The following is a 24,955-nucleotide window of genomic DNA, read 5'->3' on the forward strand; positions in this document are numbered from 1 at the left end:
CTGGCCAGGCGGTTGCTGGACAGGCTTGCATGTGCTTGACTACCCTTCTTGCTTCCTATTTCCTCATGGGAAGGAATGAACAGGTTTAATTATTAAGTTGGGGGTGATCCATGATCCGGGGAGCAGAATTTCAAGCAATGTTCAGATGAGCCTCTGTGATACTCCGCTGGTATTGGTATCTGGAAAGCAATGCCTAGGCCCAGAGATCGGGTGTCTGTATGGTTTTGTGCTGAAATGCTATGTAAGAGCGATCGAGTTAGCGTGCCCACTTCCTTAGCTTCATTCCCCACAGTTCCTCCTGGCTTGGTTTGGTTCATAAGTAAACATCATTGGACCTGGATATTCAGGAAAGAGCCCTTCTCTGACCTTTCTGTAATTCCTCAGAAGTAAGCTCCTTTTCGATTATTACTTTTCAGATTGATGATTATAAATACCAAATACTGAAGAGCCATGTGATTTGTCAAAAGAACAGATGTGGGGTATAGTTTATAAAATCTTGTCCAGAATCTCTCCTGTAATGGAATCTGGGTTTTAAGGCTGAGCTACCCAGTTAACTGAACCAACCCCCTGAGAGACACCAGTATTTCTGAATGTACTTTGGTCTTTTGCAAAGAAAATAGAACTCATGCTGCTTTAAAATGCTATGTCCATGAAAATTTAATTACCCTCTGACTAAACAGCCTCTCGAGGGCTTAAAACTCTGGTATTTAAAGGAGATTACCTGTTTAAAAGCTTTGCTTGCTTTCTTCAGGTCTTTAAGCTGAGCTGGAGTATGAGCCTATATTTTGTAAAAATCAAGACTGTACTGCCAAGGCAAATAAGAGACCAGGACACAAAATATTTAATTTTAAAAAGGATAAAACTCTGTAAAGGTCACTTCAAAATGGTGAGGGATACTGGTTTATAATATTAATTTTATTTTTTTAATCTGTTTTACTCTAAAGACCCTACAAAATATATTCGACTTAAACAAAACATACTATATATATAATAATATACTGTAATACTGTCTATACAGAAATGTACTGAATACTGTATATTCGACTTGTGATTGTCATAAAAACTGTATTCTCCTACTTAATTAGCTTAAAAACATATTTTAAAAAAGAAGAAAGTTTATTTAAAAAAAAGAAGGCCAGTTCTGACATATATACAAGGCAACTCGGGTACTTCTGAGACGGAGAAAAGATTAATGTTAAAACAACTCATGCATATCAATGTACTGTACCGTTATAAAGTCATAACAGCACCACCATCAAAATTTAGACGTACTCTTGCTTTCGGTATTAAATACAAAAAATACTGCTTGTGCTTTAATCACAGCACTTTGAGACACCCAGAACCTGATCAAGAGAGATTCCCAGACAGGTATTTAAAAATGGGCTCGGTATACTCTGTAAGGATTAATTGCACAGGAATCAACAAGGACAGATGAGAGGTTACAGATGAGAGAAGGTCATTCAGCTTGTACTGCTCTTTTAGGTACAAGTCGCTAATTGATCCGAGGGTCTTTTCCAATTACAGAAGTGTTCAAGTATACCGGCCTCAACAGCATGGCTGGACAGTTTGTTCCAGTCATTGGGACTGAGGGGACATATTGCTTTTCTCACTAGCTGAGTGTGCTGAAAACACCATGAGCTGTCCTGCAGAGTTGATGGTCCCAGGTCACAGCTCCAGATCCCAGAGGCTGGTGCGGTGCTTGGTAGTCAATCGCTCATTAACCCTTTGCACATCGTGCTGACGCTGTGCTGCCTTACAGGCATCATTCTTCTCAACCTTGTCTTTCCTGTAACCCGTAGCTGCGCTGTGTCTTAGAAGTTGACTTTTCTTTACAATATGCTGCAGCGTGTACAAGAGAGAGAACAGAAGAACTGGTAATTTGGCAAGAGCGTTTTTTTTTTACCTTAGCTCGACTTGCCTACAAGTGATTTTTATTGTTGTTTCAAAGCCTTTTGAGAGGGCACAAGGACTCCGCATGAACAATCCACACGTGTCTGTTGCAATGCCATGTTGAATTTTGCCACATTCTGTTTCCCAGTAGAATTTCTACACCCGGTTGTGCGCGTAGTGTGTAGTGACTGGACACGTTCTCCTGCTGCTCGCTGGTCCAGTGTGTCGTTCTCTTTCCCTTTATCACAGTTTGATCACTCTTTCCACCAGGCAGACCTGCGTTCTGTGAAGCTGGTTCCTGTGTGAACTGCCCATGCGTTTTGTACACAAAGTCCTGCTAAGGGTGGGTCAAAATCCAGAAACCGTTTCTGTATTGCAATCAGAGAGGCTCTAGGATCACTCACATTAAAATAAATCCAGAACTACCTTCATCTTTCTAAATTTGGAATGTTAATTATATATTATTAATTAGGTGGTATGTGATTGGAATTGCTATTAATGTTAGTCCGGAATTCATTTCTGAGTTCATGTGAGATTCCAGCCCTTTTTGTAGTTCCTTTATGTTCAGTTTTTTTTTAACGGTTGTGCTCTTAGATATTGCAGGGTTAGACGTGACATCGTATGCAGATTCTGAAACCTTTTCTTTTTTGCAGAGGAAGTGGTGAAGGCTGCGCTGAGAGCAGCCTTCTGCAGGAAAAAGGGGAGGAGGAGGGGCGAGGCATGTGTTTGTCAGCTCACAGGCAAGCTCATAGGCAGTTTAGCAGATCAGATGAAACCACAGATGGGTGAGTGAGAGAGAGAGAGAGGAGGTGCAGCCCGCTTATCTCGCTGTACAGAAATTATGAAAGAGCAGCAGGAAGAGGCTGGATTTTGCTTGTAGCCGCGCAGCTGGTGCAGTTACTGCCAAGGACCGCAGCAGAAAGAGTGGTGTCCACTTCACATGCAGGACGACTCCAAAGTCCATCTCTCCGGTACTGTGGGATCTGTTGTGCGACATGTCAAGGGAATCACCAGCCAGCCTCGTGGACAGCAGCCTGGAGCTGCAGCACTCCGAGAATGAGCTCTGATTCAATCCCTGACAATCCCTGCAGTACCACAGCCTGAAGATCGCGGCCCTAGTCAAGTTGGTCCTGGGTGTGAACGCTATACGTCAGATCTGCCCGGCAGGAAACGTGAATGATGGAGGCCAGTCACAGGCTGCAGAGACAGGTGCAGCACTGAGTGGATCTGTTTCCGAGAATACCTCTGTTAACTCTCCATGATGTGCGCTTGATGACCTGCTGCTAAGATAGAAATACATATACATGTGCAGCGGGTTTGGAGGAGAGAAGATTATAAAGAAGGAAAGAAAGGAAAAACAGATTTGTTTTGGACTGGCCTCTGTTCTCTCTTTTATCTCTTGGACATACGTCCCATGAAGGGCAGAGATTCTTGACACAAGGCTGGTCTGTCTTTAAATTAGCATGCTGGCTTCACCCTTCCTCTTCAATGACCGGGAGTAACAGCATGAGCAGTGGATACTGCAGTCTGGACGAAGACCTTGAAGACTGTTTCTTCACAGCCAAGACCACCTTCTTTCGCCAGTCCAAGCAAGGAGCCAAGGTAACGTTTCAGAGAAACTGCATGCCCTCCCCAAAGAAACCGCTTGCCCCTTCCCAGGGTCGAAAAACACGCGACGCGTGCGGATAGCCTCCGAGAACCTGCAAACGTCTCGAAGTTTCCTCAGGTTCTTAGAAATGTTTGCAAACGCAGCTTCTCAGGGTGAAAGAGGTCTGCCTTTTGAAAAGCAAACATAAGCACTTGTGTAGTATAGTGATTTTTTGAAAGACAAACAAGCAAGCATTTTTTATTCATTCTACTCAGAAGTAAACTTCATATAATATACTGTACTGCTAAGTTTTTTACCTTTTTTTTTAAAGTGTTACATGGTGGAGAGAGTATGAGTGACAGAGACTAACAGGAAAACCTACCTTTGGTATTAAGAATCTTTTTCTGGTCAAATATGTATCATTCTATATATACATTTACTACGTATATTTTATATTTTTGGGTGAGAATTTAAACTGTTAAATATTACAATTGAAGTCATTTCAAGTGGACTTTTTCTTATGTTTGATTTGTGCTGCAACCTGTAGCTGTCTCTTGCTTATAGCTTCTAATATCATCAGCATGTGATGAGCAGATTGGTGTATTAGTGGTGTGCATAAGCACTCCTGATCACAACCTGTGACAACAGCCATTTTTGCTAATCTAGGCACAGCTGATAACTTGGCCATAACTGTGAATCTGTTTCCATATATAGCCAACCAGCATGGTCCTGTGTGAGTTTTTATTTCCAAAACCTCACGCACTGGCCATTCCTTCATTAACCACGTGCTAATGCGCTGAAGGATTCTGGGTCAGTCTGAACAATCGGTGGACAGTTTTGAGACTCTGAAGGCAGAGACGGCCGGAAATCTTGAACGGCTTTGAACAAGGATGCAGAATGTTCAAGATTACTTCCTCTTCCTTTGTCCTTTTTCTTAAAAAAAAACTGTTTTGCTCTCTCTAGTGACTCATTTTCTTGATGGCCTTCTAGATAAAACAAGCGTGCGGAAACTCGGGAAGCTCAATTTTTAGTTGCCCCTTTCTTATCCTGAAAGCCAGTGGTTTGTTTTTTACCTGTTTTGCTTATAAACCTTGTCAATTAGAAATATGCTCTGCTAAGATGACAGGAGTTAGAGACAGCACAGGGAAAGTACAGCACAGTGACGCCTCAGCCGGTAAACTCCTGATGGATGGGGAGGTTGTCTGCTTTTCACAGGAACATCTGATTCCACAGGCCAAGACCAATTCAGGTGTGAACGTGCTCCAGGGAAAGACACAAGCGAAGGGATACGAGGGGCAGTGTTTCAGAGATTGCCGATCTTTTGTTTAAGGCACTAGAAACTCGTAGCTGGAATTTGGTTTCTGCAAGCATGTGCGTTGTTCTGGTTTCAAGAGCACAGAGGGGAAAGCTCCCCTTGATCTGCATGAGCACATCCGCATCATGCCCATTGATGGGCTTGTTTCTGTCACATCAACCGTGCTATAAGAGCACTTAAAATATTTTTAGGTGGAGAATGGATGAAAAGCCTGATTTAAAAGAGTTATAGTGCTTACCCTCAACGATTAGTAGTAATGTGCCTCTCACTGCCATATCTGTTCCCCCTCACCAGAAAGTTAAGGCGGCTTCACTTTCTCCTGCAGACTTTGCAGGCAGTGCAGAACCTGGTGAACTGGCTGGCCTCAGCATGGGGACACAGGCACTCTCTTCAGCCATAGTATAAGCAGCAGAGCCAGGAAGAGAACCGAGCTCCCTCATGCAGTGAGGTCCCCTGCTCTCACCTCTTCCCTCCTTATTAGCTCACACCAATCATGCAAGACAGTTTCCGTTTGGACACATTATTGTGGCGAAAGCAGAATAGGTTTCAGAAGCATGATGCCACTCACAGGAAGCCATGGGAAACCGTGTTGTTGCAATGAATGTTGCTTGTCTACTGCGAGGGTGTCTTGTAACAGTCTCCCTGTGGCCAGGGTTGATCAAGCCCATATACCGTGGTTCTGAACTCTTTTTTGGTGGTGTTTGGTTTTGTTGTACTTTTGTTTGGACTTGTAACAGATTTCCCCGATGGGATAATGAAGTTTGAATTGAATTAAAATACTGTTGTTACATGGCTGCCTAACTTTCTGTCAGACTCCAGAGTGCCTCTCTGATGCCTCCATGTGCAATATAGGAAGGAAAGGCTGGCTGATGGACACAGAGCCTGCAGCCCCTCTTTGGAGGCCTCGGCTGTTCTCTGGGTCTGCGAGCTGGTAGTGTCCTGGCCGAAGGCTCTCAAACACACACAGGCACATGCTTGTTGTGTAATTCGGTGTCCAATAGGGGTAGCGATCATGGGAGTTGGAGCCTTCTAGCATTCACTAACTCACTAACTCCCAGGCAGGATTGCAAGACTCGGCAGCTAGCATTAAAATAAAAAATGGAGCATTGTGGCAGGGAAGTTCATTTTCATCTACGAAAAGTTGTATTTTTGTTCTGTTGCCTCGCCACCGTTAGCACTGACACCTCTAATCAATTTTCCACTGCTGTATGGATTCCGAAATACTGAAACGTTTGTCTTCAATCAGTGTAAAAAACATTTACAGTAGACGTGACCTCAATTCCCTCTGCCCACCGCTGTGTACAAGACAGCTGGGTTTTCCTGTTCCGGAAGAGAAAGTGTGGGGGGCGAAGATCTGTCTGTGCTGGAGTTTTTTACGCCTTCTCGTATTGTGTGTTGGGGGCCATTTTGAAACCGAGCAGCAGCGTTATTGCAGGCTCTCCGGAAAACCGACTTGACGTTTGTGTTTGTCCCCCTCTACCATCTAGATTTTTGCCGCCATGCCATCAGCAGTCAATCCCCAGCCCAACCCAACATTTCCTCCTTCAAACACGCCCTGAGTCCGTCTCAACAGGGACTCGTGATCATGGCCTTTTCTCTCCAGGGGGCTGTGATCCCACAGTGAAGGAGCACTGAGCCTCATTCGTAGCCCTGGCTTTGTAAAAAGTCACACATCCTCATTTAAAAACCAAAGCACATACACACTATTGTTATTATCACCTCTGACAGGTCTCACAACAGCTGTCTGCTGAGACTGCGAGTCTAAATAGCTGTTGATAGTAAAGAATAAAAACTTCTTATACAAACAGTGGGTAGGATAACATTTAAAGATAACAGGTATTGAGGTTAACAGACTGGGACCTTTCAGTGTTCAGACTGGTGTTGCAATTAAGTCATTTTGCAGGTTTTTGCAGGCTGAACAGCCTGTATTTGACATTAAATTTTCTTATGCTCTTGTGGCATTGGGGGCACTGCAACACAGTGAGCAAGCTGCACTGGTTGGTCAAGTCCCCTTGTATAGAGTCTGCTGCTGTCGCTCGAGTGAGGCACCTCACCCTGATTGCTACAGCCCACCCAGTATAGCTGGGAACCAGCACTTCCAAGGGGACTAGGTCTTGTGATGGACTGGTGTCCCATCCAGGGGGGAGTCATGTGCTCTCTGATGACCGCTTCACACTACAAATCCCAGGATGATCTCTGGCCCCATGAGCTGATGTGGCTCGGGTCTGGAAATAATGACATTGGGCTAATCAGAACACTGATTTCTGGGCTTTCTAGAGCTGTAAGAAGAGGGCACTGTACCAGAAAGCTTCAGAAACAGACCTGACACAGATACCCTGCACACATCCTCCAGTTCTCAATGACTTCATTAACCTAATTTATTAATCAAGCTCATACCAAAAAAAAAACAAGCCTCGGGTAGCCGAATAACTTTGTTGAAAACTGTCTGAGATATGTCATCCTGCAGTTGTTTTACAGTTTTATTTTTAGTTAACCTGCAGTACCTCTGCCTTGCAATGGTCACATTTGACTTGAAGAAGCCTGTTCGTATTTTTAACTGAGGTTTAAAAGTGCACATCAGGAAAGAAGGTGGAAGTAAATAAAGAGCTCTTTAATAGATGGGCAAACCAGCAAACACAACAGGTTAGCCTTGTTTTTAATAGTTTCTTATCAACGGGTGTGGACTGGGAGGGAGGTGATGCAATGAAGCCGGCCCTGAACTTTGGGCACAATTTGCAGGCTTCAGTAACCATGCCCTTGAACTAAGTGTGCTGCATTGTTTCTGCAAGGCACTGTAGCACTTGAATCTGCTGTTTATGCTCCTGTGTCTTTTGAATGACTTGCAGTCACCCAGTCAAACATCAGCTTGTTCCAGAGTACACTGACTCTTAATAGAATGGAGAATGTTATTTTTTTAAATCAAGCAATTGTCAATAGTTTTATAGTCAAAAAGAAAAGTACTTGTATGTTCGTGGTCTTTACCGTTTAGTGATTCATGGATTCATGAGTCCCAAAATTACTTTATATCATAATTTTCTTTAAACAAAAAACATTAATTTAATTTTCAACACTTGTTTTGTTTGATTTATTGTTTTCCTACTTTCATGAAAACAATGCACTCAAAATTATTTAGTCCTTTATTAAACTAGAAAACTCAACAGAGAGCAAGTTTTACACTTTTACAATGGTGACCAGCAGTCAGGTAATACAATGGTGATACAGATGTAAGTGCCTTTTCTAAGGAATAACTGTGTTCCAGCCAAGATTTAAACCCAGAACTCTCTGGATCACACTCCCGATTTTGTGAAGTCTCCAAAAAAGGATGAAAAACTGGATAAACGGATAAGCCAATTCCAGATATAACAGGACCCCTGACTGAGCAATAATCTCATGCAGTGCTGTCTCGAAATCATGCCAGTGAAACACACCCAAGCTGTGTTTCTATTCATCACATTCTTGGAGGGATCAAGTCCAGGTGTTGACATGACAGCTGCCTTCAATGGGAGCTTCAGACATGCAGGCAGTGTGTCTTGGACAGTACAATTGCAGGTGTCCCTGAATACATGTTTTAGATGTTCAAATCCCAAATGCCTTTTCATAACCAAAGTCTGCCTTTGATTCAGTATTGTATGGGTTGGTGTTTTGTAAGTACTGTAGGTCCAGGTTTCTTACCTTTTTATTCCATGGACTGCTCAATACAGTATGCACATACAGTACAGTAGCTGGTACTGAGTCTACTGTGTACAAAGGCAGGTGCATGTTGCTATACAGACAGTCTGTGGTTTTCTGAAGTCTAGTGCTACATGTAATTGCGTTCTTTCTTTATCCTTTGAATATAAATGGAAATGTATGGACCTATTATAAGCTCTAATGCATCTCCCTATTACATTTTGGTTAGAAAAATAGACTGGAGAAATACATAATGTATTGGTGTTGTCAAAATGTGTCTTTGAAAAAAAATTTAGATCGCTAGGTTGACACACATCTGGAGGATATCTGAAAACTGCTAATACTTCAAGACAGATTTGCTCTGCAAATAAAAAAAAAGTGATTAGTATAATTATTTTCCGCAAAGCGAGATAATGGAAAATTGTCATTTTAAATTATTGATCAGAGCAGTTAAAACAATCCTAACCACAAAGGCATGAAGTTATGCCCAGATGTATCTTGCACATGGGGATGGGGATCAGAAGTGGAAGAAATTCAAGTTTCAGTCAAGCACAGTTCTCTGTGTGTTTTGTGAAAGCTGCATTGTTCGGCTTGCAGGGGAACTTGGCTTCTCCGTTGCTGCAGTTCCTCTTTATAGATGAATACAGTGTAAAATCAGGCCAGGGTAATGACTGCTCAAGGGGAAACACAGACCAAATCCTCCTGTAGTTAACATTTAAATTAAGCCAATTACTAAAGTTTAATTTGGAGCCTCTTCTGAAGATGGCTAGTGGCTAATGAGCGATTCCCATATTGACAGTGTGTATTGGAACAACCTGTCACAGATGTGAGTGTCCCTCAGTATGAACATTTCCGTATATGACAATGGTAACAGTCATGCATGTTTCTGAGTGCATACAAGAATGTTGCAGTAGCAGCTTTATGGTGAAAATCTGATGGAAAATGATCTTCCATATAATTCCATGCTGATATCATATAAAAAATGTGTCCTAATGAGTCATGAGTATGTTTACCATACACACTATAGGGAGTGCACTTCGGGAGCAGTCTTAACGTGTTTCCCTCCCCACTGGAGTGTGTTAAACTGTACCACGTCATATACTGTAGCAGCAGGACAGCTCTCTTTATTACACTTTTACTGCACGGATATTTCATTGTGGCAGGGATTATACACAGCTAGTAGAGGTCACCAGGTGAACTTACTGCTGTAAACACAATTTGCTTGAGACACTGTGAGGGAAAGTTGTCAGAGCGTTAAGGTCTCTCATAGGCACACAGATCATTTCCCTTTCTGATTTCTGTTTTAAGAACACAAGAAAGGTTGCAAAAGAGGAGGTCACACAGCCCATCCACAGTTGCTTGCTTGGTAGTTAATAGTTACTTAATCTGAGGATCTCATCCAACCAAGACGCTGGCTTCAACAACATGGCTGGGTAGTTTGTCCCATATTCGCACAAATGTCTAGAACTTTACAAGTTTAAGAAATGCTTTTGCTAACCAGTCTTATGTTCCTGTACTTTTTTTTGTTTCTAGAAACAGTCATCACGGCTGTAATGTGTCAGCACAGTCAAACCTCAATATCGTGCTTCTCTTTTAAACTAAAGCCTGGATTGTGTGGCCTCTGGTCTGTGTGCTGTGAATGATACAGCTGCCCAAATTCTGTGCCCCGTGTTCAGCCCAAAACTGGAGTTTGATGTGTCCCCTAAATTTGGACTAACGTGAATAATGGCAGGAGGTGGCACACCCCTTTGTTCTGTACATGACACGCAGTAGAGTTGAACAGGGACACAAACACATTCAAGAAAACCTCCTTGTTGTTGAAAACCGCACTTTCATTATTCATAGAGTGATGTACTCCTGTTACCAGGTAACGTACACAGAGAGAACAAATAAATAACAGACACACTGGCATTAAAGGGGCGCAGTTTAAGAGACAGTGACAACAGGCTTGTTAGAAAGATTAGGTTGTCATGGTTGTTCAGTGAGTGGGAATGTACAGACTAAGGCATTTTGAAACAACAGTATTTGCTTTGAAAGTTGAGGCAATGAATCAAAGATATTGATCTCCCACAGTTATTATTACTGCTCCTTTCTTACTGATTAAAGTGTGATTGCCTGGAGCTGGTCTAAGAAAAACAAGCAGGAATGGCATAACTGGTAAATTCAAGTGTTTGCTAATGAATGCATAACAGAGTATTTTAATGTAATGAATTCGGCTCCTTCATACATAAATATTACAGGCCTACAATTGCAAATACAGTATCTGTTGTTTAACATCAGTTGTGTTGCACCAAATGCCAGCTGGCTTTTTATTTTATAGTGGTTTTGTACTGTACACAGGTAATCCTTGCTGTCTAGCCCCATCCATCACGATAACGCAAATTTGCTTTTCTTCCTTCCTCATTGTCATGTGGAAAGGAAGTGACTTGACAGACCAGGAGGCTTGTTGCTATGACAACTGTTTCATAGGCCTGGTTCGGGCCTTGTGGTTTGAGGGCCAGCTGTAGGGTGGAATCAGGCAGGGGGCGAGAGGAACTGTGGAAAGATGGGGTAGCTCAGGTGACACAGAGAGGCAGAGGGAACTTGAAGATGAAACCTCATTTATTTTCTTTAGCTACGATAACTGTACAGCAGTGGGCAAGCGGAAGGCTTAAAGTTTGCTTCATGTAGCCAGCGAAGGTGTGTGCTCCCTCTCTTTGAACTCAAATCTGAGGACCTAATCTTGACCTTTTTACCTGATCCTTCCCTCAAGATGATAAGCCCTGTGACCCCGGTCAATCACCAGAAAACAACATGGGGGTTTGTAAAAAGTGCCCAACTTGCTTTGGGGTCAAAGAGCTAGCAAACATAACACCAGCTCCTAAGAGAGAAGTAACAGCCGTAACTTGCGAAATGCCCTCATCCTGCAGCCCTCAGTCTTGATGATGCAGCTGCCACTGGCCCTGCAGTCTTGTACTGCTGCCTCTCCTTATCACCAGCAAGTGAAAATAGGAAATGAGGCATTGGTTAAGAGCTTCCGTTCCCAGATTGAGGCTCGTCTAACACCCTGTTCTGAGTGAGTGAGTGCGTATTCTATGTTCTGCCAGCGCCCTAGCCACAGTCCTCAATCTGTCAAACAGCTCGCTCCTCTTCAGAGCTCAGATGAAAGCCTCCTGATTGGATGCACGCCATGAAGTTTTTTTTTCCTGTTGCTGAGGTCGTTGTTTCTGGTTAAGAAATACAAAACCTGCACACACAATTATTTTCTCGTGTCTTCCCCACCCCCCACCCCACATTTTGTTCTGCGACTTTACAAACACGCAGGGCGCTTGGGTTCCCTGTCTCCACTGCTGACAGTCAGCAGCAATTGTGTGTGCCAGATGCCAGCTAGTTTAAGAGACCTCCCTGCTTGGCGACACTGAAACGCCTTGATAAAGTCTTAGGGTTGGTCCGCACCTCATGTATTAGCTGAAAATACATACATATTGAAATTTGCTTGATCACATGTAAACCTTTTGGAAAAAATGGTTTAATTGAACATTTCTGCAGCTGTGACGTTGAAATCACTTTTGATGCATCGTGGCCTTTCTGAGGAGAAGTGTCTCTCTCAAGACAAAGCCCGGCCAGGGTACCTCTGTGCCAGCTCTTGAAGCTGGCAGAGGGGCAGGCGGTGTGTTGCATCCTGGGGCATTGTATCTAACACACACACACACAGAGTGATGTTTCAGGAAGTTTACTCGTCAGATCTGTGACAATGTGGAACTTAAGAAGAACTAGCACTTCCTACATGGCTACAATATCTCTTTTTGACACAGTTGAGACAGAATAAGCTAAATTTGTATCAAATATTTTGTCCACCACAGAAACCCCAGTCCTAATTTCCCCATTTTCTAAGCTTACAATGTGAACGAGTGTCATCACCTAAATTCTTCAGATATGGATGCACAAGGTTTTCCCTAACAGAACTTAAGAAAAGTTACAGATCAGAGGAGGCCACCCAGCTCATCTAGGTCCTATGAGTCCTATGAAAGAAACTTCAACAGCATGGCTGAGTAGCTTGTTCCACACTCCTACGACCCTTTACGGGAAGAAGTGCCTGCTGTGGGTTCCCAGTTGTGTCTTCTGGTTCATGACTCACTGAAGAAGTCCAGTAGATCGACTTTGTCGATGCTTTTGAGGATTTTGAATACTTGGATCTGGGCCCCAAGTGCAGGAGTCTTCTCTGTCCAGGACTAAGAGGATAATAAGGAACTAGCGGAAGTTAATTTCACGCTGACAAATAGAAAAGCTTTGATGCAGCGCCTCACTCAAAACTCTAAAAGGATACAGCCTAATAGGATTTTATTCTGACAAAAGGTAAATGACGTTATGGAATGAAGGGATAAATTGACATTTTCTTATAATGTGCAGGATTATGTCTTTCACTGATATTCTTTAGAAGAGGTGTTGTTTTCCTTCTGTGAGCAAAACTGCCCAAACAGGGCTCGAGGCCAACGTAAGTTGAATATCTTAACAGGAACAACAGTAAAAAAACAGCATTTTTTACTTTAACCATGATCAAATGTTCATGGATGAAATTTAAGAAACGCGACTGATGCCTTCTTTAGGGAATAAAAGGAATAAAAACCATCCCTTATCTTTCTCAAATAAACAACACCGCTGTGACACTTTTGAAAAAGTATACATTAATAGACAGTATACAGTTACAGTATACATTAATAGACATTATTCTGAAAATACATTTTCAGCTTTCCTGGAAAGACAGATCGCTCTGATGTGGCGGATGATTACGCTTTGTTGATTGTGACCGAAATCGTCACCTGAGGCAAGAACAATGGAAACGCAGCCCCAGATTGTTCCAGAGGGTTCAGTGTGTCCGTTCCTCTCTCTGCTGCCCTGAGCTGCCTAACAGCAGTCACAGCTAACACAGGAAGCACTGAGTGCTTTTGAAATTTGCTTGGAAGTTTGATTTCTTCTTGAATTGGAGTTTCTGTGGGCAACCCGAAGAGAGAGAATTTCTGTCTCCGTCAGGCAGGTTTGACATCTGTAACTCATCTACTAGAAAGCACATTCCACGCCTGTGACCAGCCCTCATTACTGTGCAGTATACCGCAATCATGTGCCGTTCTGCTCTAGAGTATAACCAAGGTAAAAGCACAGTGAAGGACAGTCACACATCTAAGACCACCCTCCTACTATGCAAGTTTCCATCATATGGTTTACCTCTTCTTTGTCTGTGCTGAGCTTTGCTGCCACTTACCGCACTGGAAATGGAAATATTATGTTTTGAACACTTTTCCCTCTCGATCTTCTTCCCCTTTGCGTCAGCAAGCCTGGTTTTAACTAATGCCAGTGAAGAGAGTGATGAGTTTTTATCAGCAGAAATGAACAAGTATTGGCTTTACTCCCACCTAGGGGCCACCCCTGAAAGCTGTGCTCTATGCTCAAGATGCTTACAACTGGGTGATCTAGTTTTCACTACAGAGAGTCGATATGTTTGATGGGAGTGTGGTAATACTGTATCATGCAAGTCTGCGGCTATGCATTGATCTTTGGCTATTTTGTATTGTTTTATCACCAACAATTCACAGCGTTTTTCTCTAACATGATCTTTTCTCTTACCAAAGATCTTCCCTGTGTCCTCAGCACTCCTTTCTGTGTTGAAGAATAAGACTATCCACACATGGCTAGTCTGACAGATCTGCTGGGGTTTAATTTAATCATTCAAATCAACCGCTCTACCTGGATTACTCATTTTTGTTTCATGTATTGACAATTTTTGGAAAATAAAATATCGATAGTATTATCAAGCTATGGTCTTGAAGGCAACCTGGCCAGAGACAAGCAATCTGCTTCACTCTCTTAGAGCCTTAATGAGCACACCTATAATGTGAATATCTTCCCAGGTGCAGGCAACACATTTCCCATGGTGTGGATTATGATCACCATGACGTAAAGTTCCCACTACGGCAACAGGTTTATCCCATTATTCTGTAACAGGCAGGATAATCTGGATAATGGATACAAGTTATAATGCCGTCCATTTAGAGAGCCCTGAGAAGGTCTGTGCTCCATGTCAGAAGGTTTGTAGTCCTTCTTTAGCAGACAGCCAGCATTAAAAGAGAAAATAAATCTGTGGACGAGCTGTAGTCTGTGGCCAAACCTTTCCTAGTACCAGTGGGCTGCACGGGGTGAGAGGACGAGGGCATGAGTTAGTTCTCTGCCTATCTGCGCCTGTGTTGTACCTCTCCCTCAGCTGCTGCTGGACGTGAGCTGTATGAGGGCCGGGTGGAAAGAGCCAGCTCACGCTTCTCCAGGAGTGGCGCGCCTTTTGTCTATTTCTGAAGTAAACACTTTCTATGTTTGTGGAGGAAAGTGTGTTCAGGAATTGGCGGTCCTGTATATTTAGCACAGGAGAGGCTGGCTGGGGTCTCTCTCTCACACACACACACACGGAGTGCAGGGGTTTCTCTGAGGGAGGCCCTGAGAGAGTGAGGCATGCTGCAGTGCCCCGGAGAGGAGGCTGGGGATGGGACAGGGGACGCATCTTCCCCAAATCGCCACCTGTAGTCGTGCTGTGTCTCCCCCCCGCATGGGCCTGTCAGCGAGCACGCCTGCAGGTGCACTCTTGCCCGTCCACTCTGAAACATTGTTTTTCGGGCTAAGAGATGAAATCAGGAACTGGGGTCACAACACTGAATGGAGCTTCAATGCACTTCAAAACTTGAAGTGAAAAAAAGTATTACAGAAAGTGTAAGAGGGAGTGTCTTGGAAGACATAGGAGTTGACTGTGTGTCCCTTCAAACCCGATGACATAACTCGGCTACCAGCAACTGAAGATGTAAATTGGGATTCCTCCATCCCTGCCCCCTATAACAGCTCCCTTGTCCTCACTGTATCTCCTGTTCAGTTCTAGCCTGAGAAAGAAAACTTGGGCATTTCTGCACATGATCTGGACCCAAGTTTGCAAGCACTGTCTTTGTGAGTTGTGTGGGGCCTTCAGCCTGCTGCCACGCTCAGTACCCCCTCCTGAGCGCTGTCGTAGCTTTTCCACTTTTGTATGGTGCATTCCATACAGAACAGGCACTCAGACCTGACGTTATCACTTCTGTTTGGCTGAAAACTCTCCCCTGCAGTTACACAGCACTGTGAATGAATGACAGTCCTTGATTTCATTGTTTTTATCAGCTCTTTCACAGCCACTCAGTGTCTCTGGGTTGTAAAACAGACTTTAAACCAACAGTTAGGTGGACGGTTTTGCTTCTTTCTTTTTTCTTGCAAGACAGTCCTTGGAATGATTAGGATAATTAAACATATGAATTAAAATGGTAAAAAAATGTTGTGACCCCCTGACGCATGACAGTTTAGCAATCTGTTGTCTGGTCTCTGCGTTCCCGTTAATTTACTGAAGCTCCGCAGGCCTCAGATGGCACCGATTAGCCTCAAGCAGGGATGTTCTGCTCTTGGGAAGGAAAGCGGATTTGCCGCCACACTTCTCGGAAAATAACTCATGTCTCTGGTCAGCCCGCGCGCGAGGTTAATGATGAATAAATGATGGGTTGTTAAATTATCCCAGCAGCGGGAGGCGCAGCCGGAATCCCAAAATACCGCTGTCGAAGCCCTGTCCTGCCGAAGTCTACTCAGACGTGAAGAATGGCTAAACTAAAAACAAAATCGAGTATCTGGAAGCAGTCATTACTTCACCAGCAAGGGTCCATGTTGACAGGTCATGTTGCTCGCACATTGAATTCTTCCTTTGAAATCAATGTAGATGTAAAAATAGATTTTGGAGACAGGGGTGCAGATGAGCATCAGAGCAGGCCGGACCTCAGGAGGAAGAGGGGGTTTGGAGCTCATAGTGTTCCGGGGAGAAACTGACAAATCGGGGCTGGAGGTTCACCTTCCTTTCGATCACGGTTTTTACATCTTGACCTATTGTCATTAGGGTTCAAATTCACAAAGCCTTGCACAGTTTTCCAGACACTCACGTGCATTTTACCCTGGTACCTCCTTCAGGCTGCTGAAAAATGTTCTCTTACTGTTATGATCTGGGATCATCATGTTGCTGTGATGTCACACGCACTATTTTGAAAAGGGCAGCTTCACTCTTCAAGTAATCGGGGAGTGGGAGCCTTTATTCTGCCTTATTTCCAGTCCAGTTCTGCGAAGTTTAGCTCGGCTCTCGGCCCTTCAGCAGAAATCGAAACACATTTGTTAAAAGAGAGAGAAATCTTTTCGGTTGAGACGAACTGTATGTTGCGGAGTGTAAAATGATGCGCACAGGTGTTTTGGATTACTTTTACTTTGTCACGCTGCTCCAGGAGGCTCCCTGCTCCAGTGATGTGCAGGCTGTGTGAACCCCAGAGATACAGGAGGAGGTTTGACCTTCCAGGGCGTGTGGGGAAATTCTACAGTTTATAGGAGGCTATGCCACTTGCTACTGTATTAAAAAAAGAAACATTTTCTTAAACCATTGTATGCCCATGGGATATTGTTACACTGGCGCCATGCAGAGCCTTTGCAGAGCTGAAGTTTACTCTTTCTGCATCATCTTCTGTGCGCACGTTGAGCACCTCAGGGGAGAGCTGCCATTGTTGCTGGAATCAGAGTAACAGGTGTGGAGAGAGAGCAGCCAGGGTCTGGCCACAAACGCTCCACTCCTGTCACTCCAAGATGCACTGCCCTCCCCCCGGGTTCAGACCGACATCAGAGGAGACTGCCCTTGACGGATTTTATATATAACCACTTTCTTTGTTGTGTGCGTTGTAGGACCACTGATTCAGCCGTCACTTGCGCAGTGACATCGAAATAATGTCTTAACAAAGAAAGAGAACTGTTAGGGATGCTGAAAGGCAAGTTTTTCTGAAAGCACTGACTAATCACCATGTGCTAAATACCACCTATTTTCAGTATACACTAACCCCCTGATACTGTGCTCTTCACATTAGTTCTGTATCGAGCCTTGGAAAAGTTGTGCAGAAGCTATATTGCTAAACTTAAGTTAACTTTGATTACTGAGGTTTCAGTTACATAAATTACTGAGTTAAAAGTTCTGAAACAATACATTACTTTCTCCTGTAAATCACTTGAACAGCATCTAGCTGAAGGCTTGATTCAGCCATTGTCTGTGCAGCTGGGACAGTCATGTAAGTGCTGTTACAGATTTGGCTAGGACTAGGATAGGACTCTGTGGTTTATATGTTGCTTATCTTTGTGCTCAAAGCTGGTATTGGACGCCTGTCCAGCTACAGGATCCCTCTGATCACCCACGTTTATCTTCTGGTGCTCATTCATAGCTTTTTAGTAAACCGAGTTAATTCATATCAAACATCGGGTATCCAACAATTCCTTAACCCAGTTCACTCCCCTGTTTATAAGAAAAGAGTTCCAGTGCTGTGTATTTAATGTCTCCTATCAAGTAAGTTGAGAAGCCCTAAATAAGTCAAACCATGCCCTTGTTTTCATACTCTCACACTGTCATTGCTGTGAAAATATACTTGAATTTATATTTCAAGTATATAAAGTATATATTCATCATGCAGGTAGCCCAAAATTATTTATTATTGCCGCCTTGAGCTGGTCAGTGGATGTCCAGCACCTGTGTCCACATTCTCCTCAGTTTGGCCACAGCACATATCCCTTTAAATAGTTCATCAAATTTGATTCCTGTTCGTCTAGGTAACCAGTAGCAACCTGCACAAACTGTGAGCCAAGCAGTTAGCACAGTCCTCATTTTGGGTTTATTTTTTCTTAGATTATTGGAAAGTTGAAGTTGAATTTAGGGGTTGATCTGTTATTGTGTCAACGTGTGCCACAAAGTTACAAACTTAACAGAGCAACATGAGTTTGATGCTTTGTATTAAATCCGAACCCTGTTTTTGCTCCATGGGTTTCAGAATGCCTCCAAGGAAGAGGAGGAAAAACCAAAGGCTCTGTCGGAGGAGGAGATCAGGAGCAAGATCGAGGACTACAACTCCAAGGTTTCCGAATGTGTTGGAATGAAACTGGTAAGGAACGTATGTTCATATTGACAAATTTCACTTTCTTTATCTATTAATGTGATAATCACCGTCACTAATTTACCAGAATCCTTTATGCAGACTATCTTGAATAGACTAGGAGGTGAACTTCTATAGGCGTCTAGATAAATGTGAAACTAAAACCCAGTACAGTGGTTGACCGTTTCTTACAATGTGTCCGAATGCATTTTGGGGAGTTCCACTATGTTAAAAACACTGGTGTTTTTAAGTAAAATGCCAGCTGTCGATATGCAGTAACCGCACAGCTTAGAAAGAAACATTGTAGCATCAGTGTTGCTTTAGTGTTACAGATTGGGCTCAAGGTGCGAACTGCACAGATGATGTGAAGAGATACCATATAAACGAGCCTTGTGCTCAAAGCCATGTAGAACTTCCATCTGGAGAACTAAATACATTTGGAGGACCAAAGTGCTGTGTGCTGTGTCTAAGACGCACGGACTCCACTGTGCATGTGTGCATGCTGACACTTGAGCTGAGCTCTTGTGTTTTAATTTTTGCAGCAGAGCTATTTTGTGTGATGGAGCCCTGAAGACTAATTGACTGAACTCAGTGTTTTATTGCAGAGTAACTCTCCCAGCCCTCATGCTGTAATCCATTTTCCACCATAAACAGCGCAGAATGAGCCTCACAGCATCTGGGACACGGTTTCCATAAAACTGCCACTGTTCCAGGCTTTGAGGGGTGGGGTGTGTTGTGTTCTCTGATGGGCCCTGTTTCTTGCTCCTGTGCAGCACATAGAGGAAGTGAAATGGGAAGCAGAGCATCACTCTGGTTGTGTCCTCTGCGTTGGTGGCGCTCTAATGACCTTGCGCTTCTGATGCTGAGGAGCTCTGGACTGGACAATTGCCATCTTTGAAAGAACAGTAGTCCTGATCTTTCTCCCATCCAGGAGTGTGATAAGCTGTCACATATCACAGACTATTGAGTGCACGTTTATGAAATTAAAGTCATGCCCCTGCCTATGCAGAATGCTGGACCGCGGTAAAAAATGAATGAATACATTTTTCGCCTGTGGTCTGCGCTGCTTTGGAAAGCATGGTATCCACATGCCCCCACTCCTCTCTCTCTCCTGAGGGGCCGGGAGCCCCACTTCTCTCTTGCCTGAGGGACCGGGAGCCCTACTCCTCTCCCTGCCCTGAGGGACTGGGAGCCCCACTCCTCTCTTGCCTGAGGGACCGGGAGCCCCTCTCCTCTCCCTGCGCTGAGGGACTGGGAGCCCCACTCCTCTCCCTGCCCTGAGGGACTGGGAGCCCCACTCCTCTCTTGCCTGAGGGACTGGGAGCCCCACTCCTCTCTTGCCTGAGGGACCGGGAGCCCCTCTCCTCTCCCTGCCCTGAGGGACTGGGAGCCCCACTCCTCTCTTGCCTGAGGGACCGGGAGCCCTACTCCTCTCCCTGCCCTGAGGGACTGGGAGCCCCACTCCTCTCTTCCCTGAGGGACCGGGAGCCCCTCTCCTCTCCCTGCCCTGAGGGACTGGGAGCCCCACTCCTCTCTTGCCTGAGGGACCGGGAGCCCCTCTCCTCTCCCTGCCCTGAGGGACTGGGAGCCCCACTCCTCTCTTGCCTGAGGGACCGGGAGCCCCTCTCCTCTCCCTGCCCTGAGGGACTGGGAGCCCCACTCCTCTCTTGCCTGAGGGACCGGGAGCCCCTCTCCTCTCCCTGCCCTGAGGGACTGGGAGCCCCACTCCTCTCTTGCCTGAGGGACCGGGAGCCCTACTCCTCTCCCTGCCCTGAGGGACCGGGAGCCCCACTCCTCTCTCTCTCCTGAGGGGCCGGGAGCCCCACTCCTCTCTTGCCTGAGGGACCGGGAGCCCTACTCCTCTCCCTGCCCTGAGGGACTGGGAGCCCCACTCCTCTCTCTCTCCTGAGGGACTGGGAGCCCCACTCCTCTCTTGCCTGAGGGACTGGGAGCCCCACTCCTCTCTTGCCTGAGGGACCGAGAGTCCCACTCCTCTCCCTGCCCTGAGGGACTGGGAGCCCCACTCCTCTCTTGCCTGAGGGACTGGGAGCCCCTCTCCTCTCCCTGCCCTGAGGGACTGGGAGCCCCACTCCTCTCTTGCCTGAGGGACCGGGAGCCCCTCTCCTCTCCCTGCCCTGAGGGACCGGGAGCCCCACTCCTCTCTTGCCTGAGGGACCGGGAGCCCCTCTCCTCTCCCTGCCCTGAGGGACTGGGAGCCCCACTCCTCTCTCTCTCCTGAGGGACCGGGAGCCCCTCTCCTCTCCCTGCCCTGAGGGACTGGGAGCCCCACTCCTCTCTTGCCTGAGGGACCGGGAGCCCCTCTCCTCTCCCTGCCCTGACGGGCCTGCTCTGTTGTCGGCAGGGCGAGGACAAGACGTACACGGGCTTCGTCAAGGTGCACCTGAAGCTGCGGCGGCCCGTGACGGTGTGCTCCGCGGGCGGCGGGGCCGGGACGGCGGACAGCTCTGACCAGAAGACCTCGTTCTACCTGCCGCTGGACGCCGTGAAGCAGCTGCACATCAGCAGCACCACCACAGTCAGCGAGGTCATCCAGGGCCTGCTGAAGAAGTTCATGGTCCTCGACAATCCACGCAAATTCGCACTTTACCGACAGACGCACCGCGACGGCCAAGGTAGGGGGAGACTCAGCCTCTCTTAGCCTTCCTGGACTCGGTCATTCCAGTCTGCACACATGACATTCGACACAAAGGTCTACAATTTATGAAAAATTTTCCAATTTGATCTTTCTTTTTCATACCTCGCTGTCTCCAGTCAGGTTCATCCCCACTGTTTAAAAATAAAAAAGGAAACGTTTTTATTGTCAGCCCTTGGTTTAGAAGCCCTGCCTCAGTTCCAGAACAGGAATTGTAGTTGTCCTCTACTGTGAATACCTGCTGCATCACTGCTTGGTGGTCTGTCCAGGTGGGGGAGGATTTGGGACAATCTGGAATAGACCAGGGGAAACTCAGTGTTTCTGAAAAGGAGGAAACTGTCTGCACATGAGCCTAGAGGCAGGAGTGTCGTGAGCACTGAGCTGGGCAGGGCATCCCCTCTGAAGGCACTGCTCGGTGCTTGTGGGCTGATGTCTGTGTGTGTTTCTCGCAGACCTCTTTCAGAAGCTACCGGTGACGGAGAACCCCTTGTACCTGCGGCTGCTGGCAGGCCCTGACCCCAACCAGCTAACCTTCGTGCTCAAGGAGAACGAGACGAACGAAGTGGAGGTGAGGCCTTCTCTGAGCTGGAATAGGACAGCTTCCAACGGAGAAAAACATTCGTTGCCTAGCTTGTCTTTCACCTGTCCAACTGTCTCACATTCAGTAGAATCCTGAACTTCTGACTAAAATCCTCCCGGGAGCAGCACATAGAGACCCTCTCTCTGTCCCCCTCTCCGCAGTGGCATGCCTTCTCCGTGCCGGAGCTGCAGAACTTCCTCGCCATCCTGGAGAAGGAGGAGCGCGACCGGGTGAAACAGGTGCGGCAGAAGTACGAGCTGTACAAGCAGAAGCTGAAACAGGCCTTACAGGAAGCTCAGGGAAAGCCCGGCTAGGAGCCGAGGAGGCCGGACACAGCTGGAGAGCAAACGGGGGAAGACGAAAGTGATAACTTGAAAAAATGGACATACGGTAACGTTCCTCTCAGGACACTGCCGGCTTGCCCCCTCTGACCAGAAAACAGCATACAGACGGAGGACTGAGGTCAGGAGGGAGAGATGGAGATGGGGGGTTGGGGGTTGCTGGCAGAGTTGTCAGGAATTGTGTCAAAGGTTATTTTTTTGTTCCGAAATCTAGACTGCGTCCACCTGGTGGATCTGAGCCAGTTTATGGGGTGAACCCCCCAGGACTGTGTGACTCAGGGGTCGGACCTTGTGTAACTGCTGCTGCTACTGCTGCTACTGCAAGTGTTACTTAAGCATGAGTTCTGTACTGACTGCGCTGGCCTACAATGCATGCCTCTGAGGATGGGCGGGGGGGGGGGGAGTATTGAAACAGTTGAAACAGTATTGAATTTAACCCAAACGGAGAAAAATAATGAACAGCGAGATCAGAGAAGTGTTCCTTACACCTGTGTTTCATAACAGACCTACAGCACGAGCAGGGCTTGCTTGGGGGTTGTTGTTAGTGCTTATCCGAGACATGGTTTCCTAGATAGAGGGGCTTCGGTAACCAGATTCATATTGGAGAGATCCCCTGCATAACGGCCACCAGGTTTTGACATTATGAGGCTACTACCATGCAGGTGGTATGTTCTAGCGCATCTGCGAAGGAATGGCGGATCACATTTCACACGCATTCGGCTCCTGCACCTCCTTTGCACAAGTAATGCGCTGATCTGCGTCCTGTATTCCAAGTGCAGAAAAATGTCAGATGTTAGTTCTCCAGAAGTCCGTGCCATGTGGGCAGGATAACAGAAACCTCCGCTCTGACGAGAGGATGGGGCTGTAAATCTGATCGGTGTCCTCCAGTTCAAGGCGTGAATTCGTTCAGCCTCAGAAAACTGCAGCTGTGGTGGATTTGCTAATAAGAAGAACATTATTGTTTTAAATTATAAGCACTTCACTAAAATTACTAAATGCACCTGGAAAGTGTGTTTCCTTAGGGCTTGAATTTCATGGTGGACATATAATATGCATGCGTGACCTTGAGAATGATCATCGTAGCTGGCCAGGTACGAACCCCACTGGTTAAGAGGCAAGGATGCCCCAGCAGTGAGAAGACAGATTGAACCCGGAGCTCTTGTCTTCAGCCAGTAAAGACACCACGAAAACAGAGAGAAGAAGTACAGGGTAGAAGGCAAAGGCAGCAACTTCGAGAATCATTGGAATCATCCGGGTGTCACGAGGAGAGAAGTGGGCATGAAAGGTCACGAGACTCTAGATTCCACATCACAAGAGTGACACCCCAAGTGATAACATGCTGATGTACATAGAGTAAAGCTTTAGTAACAGAAAAGGGTTGTCTAGGAGGACAAGCACTTTTGGGGAAAATGTTTAGGATTGTAATATATTTTGTACGAAACGGAACAGAAGAATGAAATGTGTCGTTTAAATGGTGCACCTTCTTTGTGGTGTGAAAAGGGTGCAAGGTGAAGCTGCCCAGCTGCTGTCCAGGTGTCGCTCTGCGGGCCGCTGGAGGGCATGATGGGAGCTTCAAGGAGCTGATGTAATCAAGCCCAAAGATCCGATTTACAGTCCGAACTTCTTTTGAGATGTTTTGTCTCACACATAGGTGCTCCATTGTCCTGGACTGGTGGACTGGTTTTCCAGGACAGGTGCGGAGCCCCCCTGCTCCTCACCGCACAGCTCCCATGCTGAAGCTTCCAAGGGCCTCACGCTTGTGTTGCCTACGCCTCGGGGCTCGAACCCCAGCCTCCGCCACCCCACACAGACTGCAGCCGTGTAAATGGGGCTGCATTTAAGGGGGCGGAGCGGTGGCTCTGTGGCTAAGGATCTGCGCCTGTGGCTGGAAGGTTGCCGGTTCAAATCCCGCAGCCAGCAGAGGAATCCTACTCCTTTGGGCCCCTGAGCAAGGCCCTTAACCCCAACTGCTCCAGGGGTGCTGTACAATGGCTGACCCTGCACTCTGACCCCAGGCTCTCTCCCTATCTGTGTGTCTCATGGAGAGCAATGGGGTATGTGAAAAGAGAATTCCTAATGCAAGAAATTGTAAAGGGTTAATTAAGTGGTTGTTATTATTATTATTATTAAATATTAGACTGGGATATGGGTCTGTGGGGCTGGCCCGATTAATAACCTGGGCTGGTAGAGGCATCGTGAGCTCAAGGCAATCCTGGAGAATTTTAGCTGCACAGAAGACCGGGCTGTCCCCTTCTGCACACTGTACCCCCAGCTCCGGCTCGTGCTCGCGAAGGGGTGCCTCTGCCCCAGAGCCTGGGAGCATCAGCTGCTTTAGGGTCTGGATGCTTCGGTCTGTGTTTCAAGCTTGCATGCTCAGCGTTCAGCTTCTACTGAGCAGTGTTGTCGACTGCTGGTAGTGCCTTTTGCTCTGTGTTGACTGGTGTGACTGTATATATAAGAAGTACATTTGAAAGAAATTAAAATACAGATTGTAAAAAAACTCAAATGAAATCCAGGGTGGAGCTGGATGTTTTACAAGGGCAGACGAAGGCGTGTTTTTCGGGGTCCCCCTTGATGATACATGTGTGAATAATTTATTTTAGGAATTTTATTTCATGTTTCTCGACGTGCAGTCGGGAGTTTAACAATCATTGCTTACAGGCAATACTGTACTTTAAAAAAAGGATATAAATATCTGTAAAGCTGTAAAAAAATGAAGAAGTAAATAAAACATGCCATAATTTTATAATGGCGTTTTCTTTTGTCCTTCAGCACCATGTTGTTTTACAGGGTTCTCCTCAGTCTTTCATGTTTCTACTTCCGTGTGGCGGTTCCATTTAAAAAATGCTCAAGGAGTTCTGTCGCCCTCTACCGGCCGCATCATGAATCGCAGGCAATGCACGGGGCGAGTGCATTGAACAATTGGTGTGAGTGAAACAACC

General features: G+C 45.9%; 1 protein-coding gene across 1 annotated transcript in view; it reads left to right on the forward strand.

The window, feature by feature from the left end:
- rassf5 (Ras association domain family member 5) overlaps positions 1 to 24,762 on the forward strand; it is a 49,993-nt gene extending 25,231 nt beyond the window's left edge. Inside the window, exons 3-6 of the mRNA XM_015342791.2 lie at positions 18,338 to 18,448; positions 20,802 to 21,072; positions 21,545 to 21,660; positions 21,834 to 24,762. Of these exons, the coding sequence (XP_015198277.2) occupies positions 18,338 to 18,448; positions 20,802 to 21,072; positions 21,545 to 21,660; positions 21,834 to 21,986 (651 nt within the window). The 3' untranslated portion in view covers positions 21,987 to 24,762. The remainder of the gene's footprint in view (positions 1 to 18,337; positions 18,449 to 20,801; positions 21,073 to 21,544; positions 21,661 to 21,833) is intronic.
- The last annotated feature ends 193 nt before the right edge of the window (positions 24,763 to 24,955 follow it).

The sequence above is a fragment of the Lepisosteus oculatus genome, chromosome 5 (genome assembly GCF_040954835.1).
Source record: "Lepisosteus oculatus isolate fLepOcu1 chromosome 5, fLepOcu1.hap2, whole genome shotgun sequence".
Classification (NCBI taxonomy): Eukaryota; Metazoa; Chordata; class Actinopteri; order Semionotiformes; family Lepisosteidae; genus Lepisosteus; species Lepisosteus oculatus.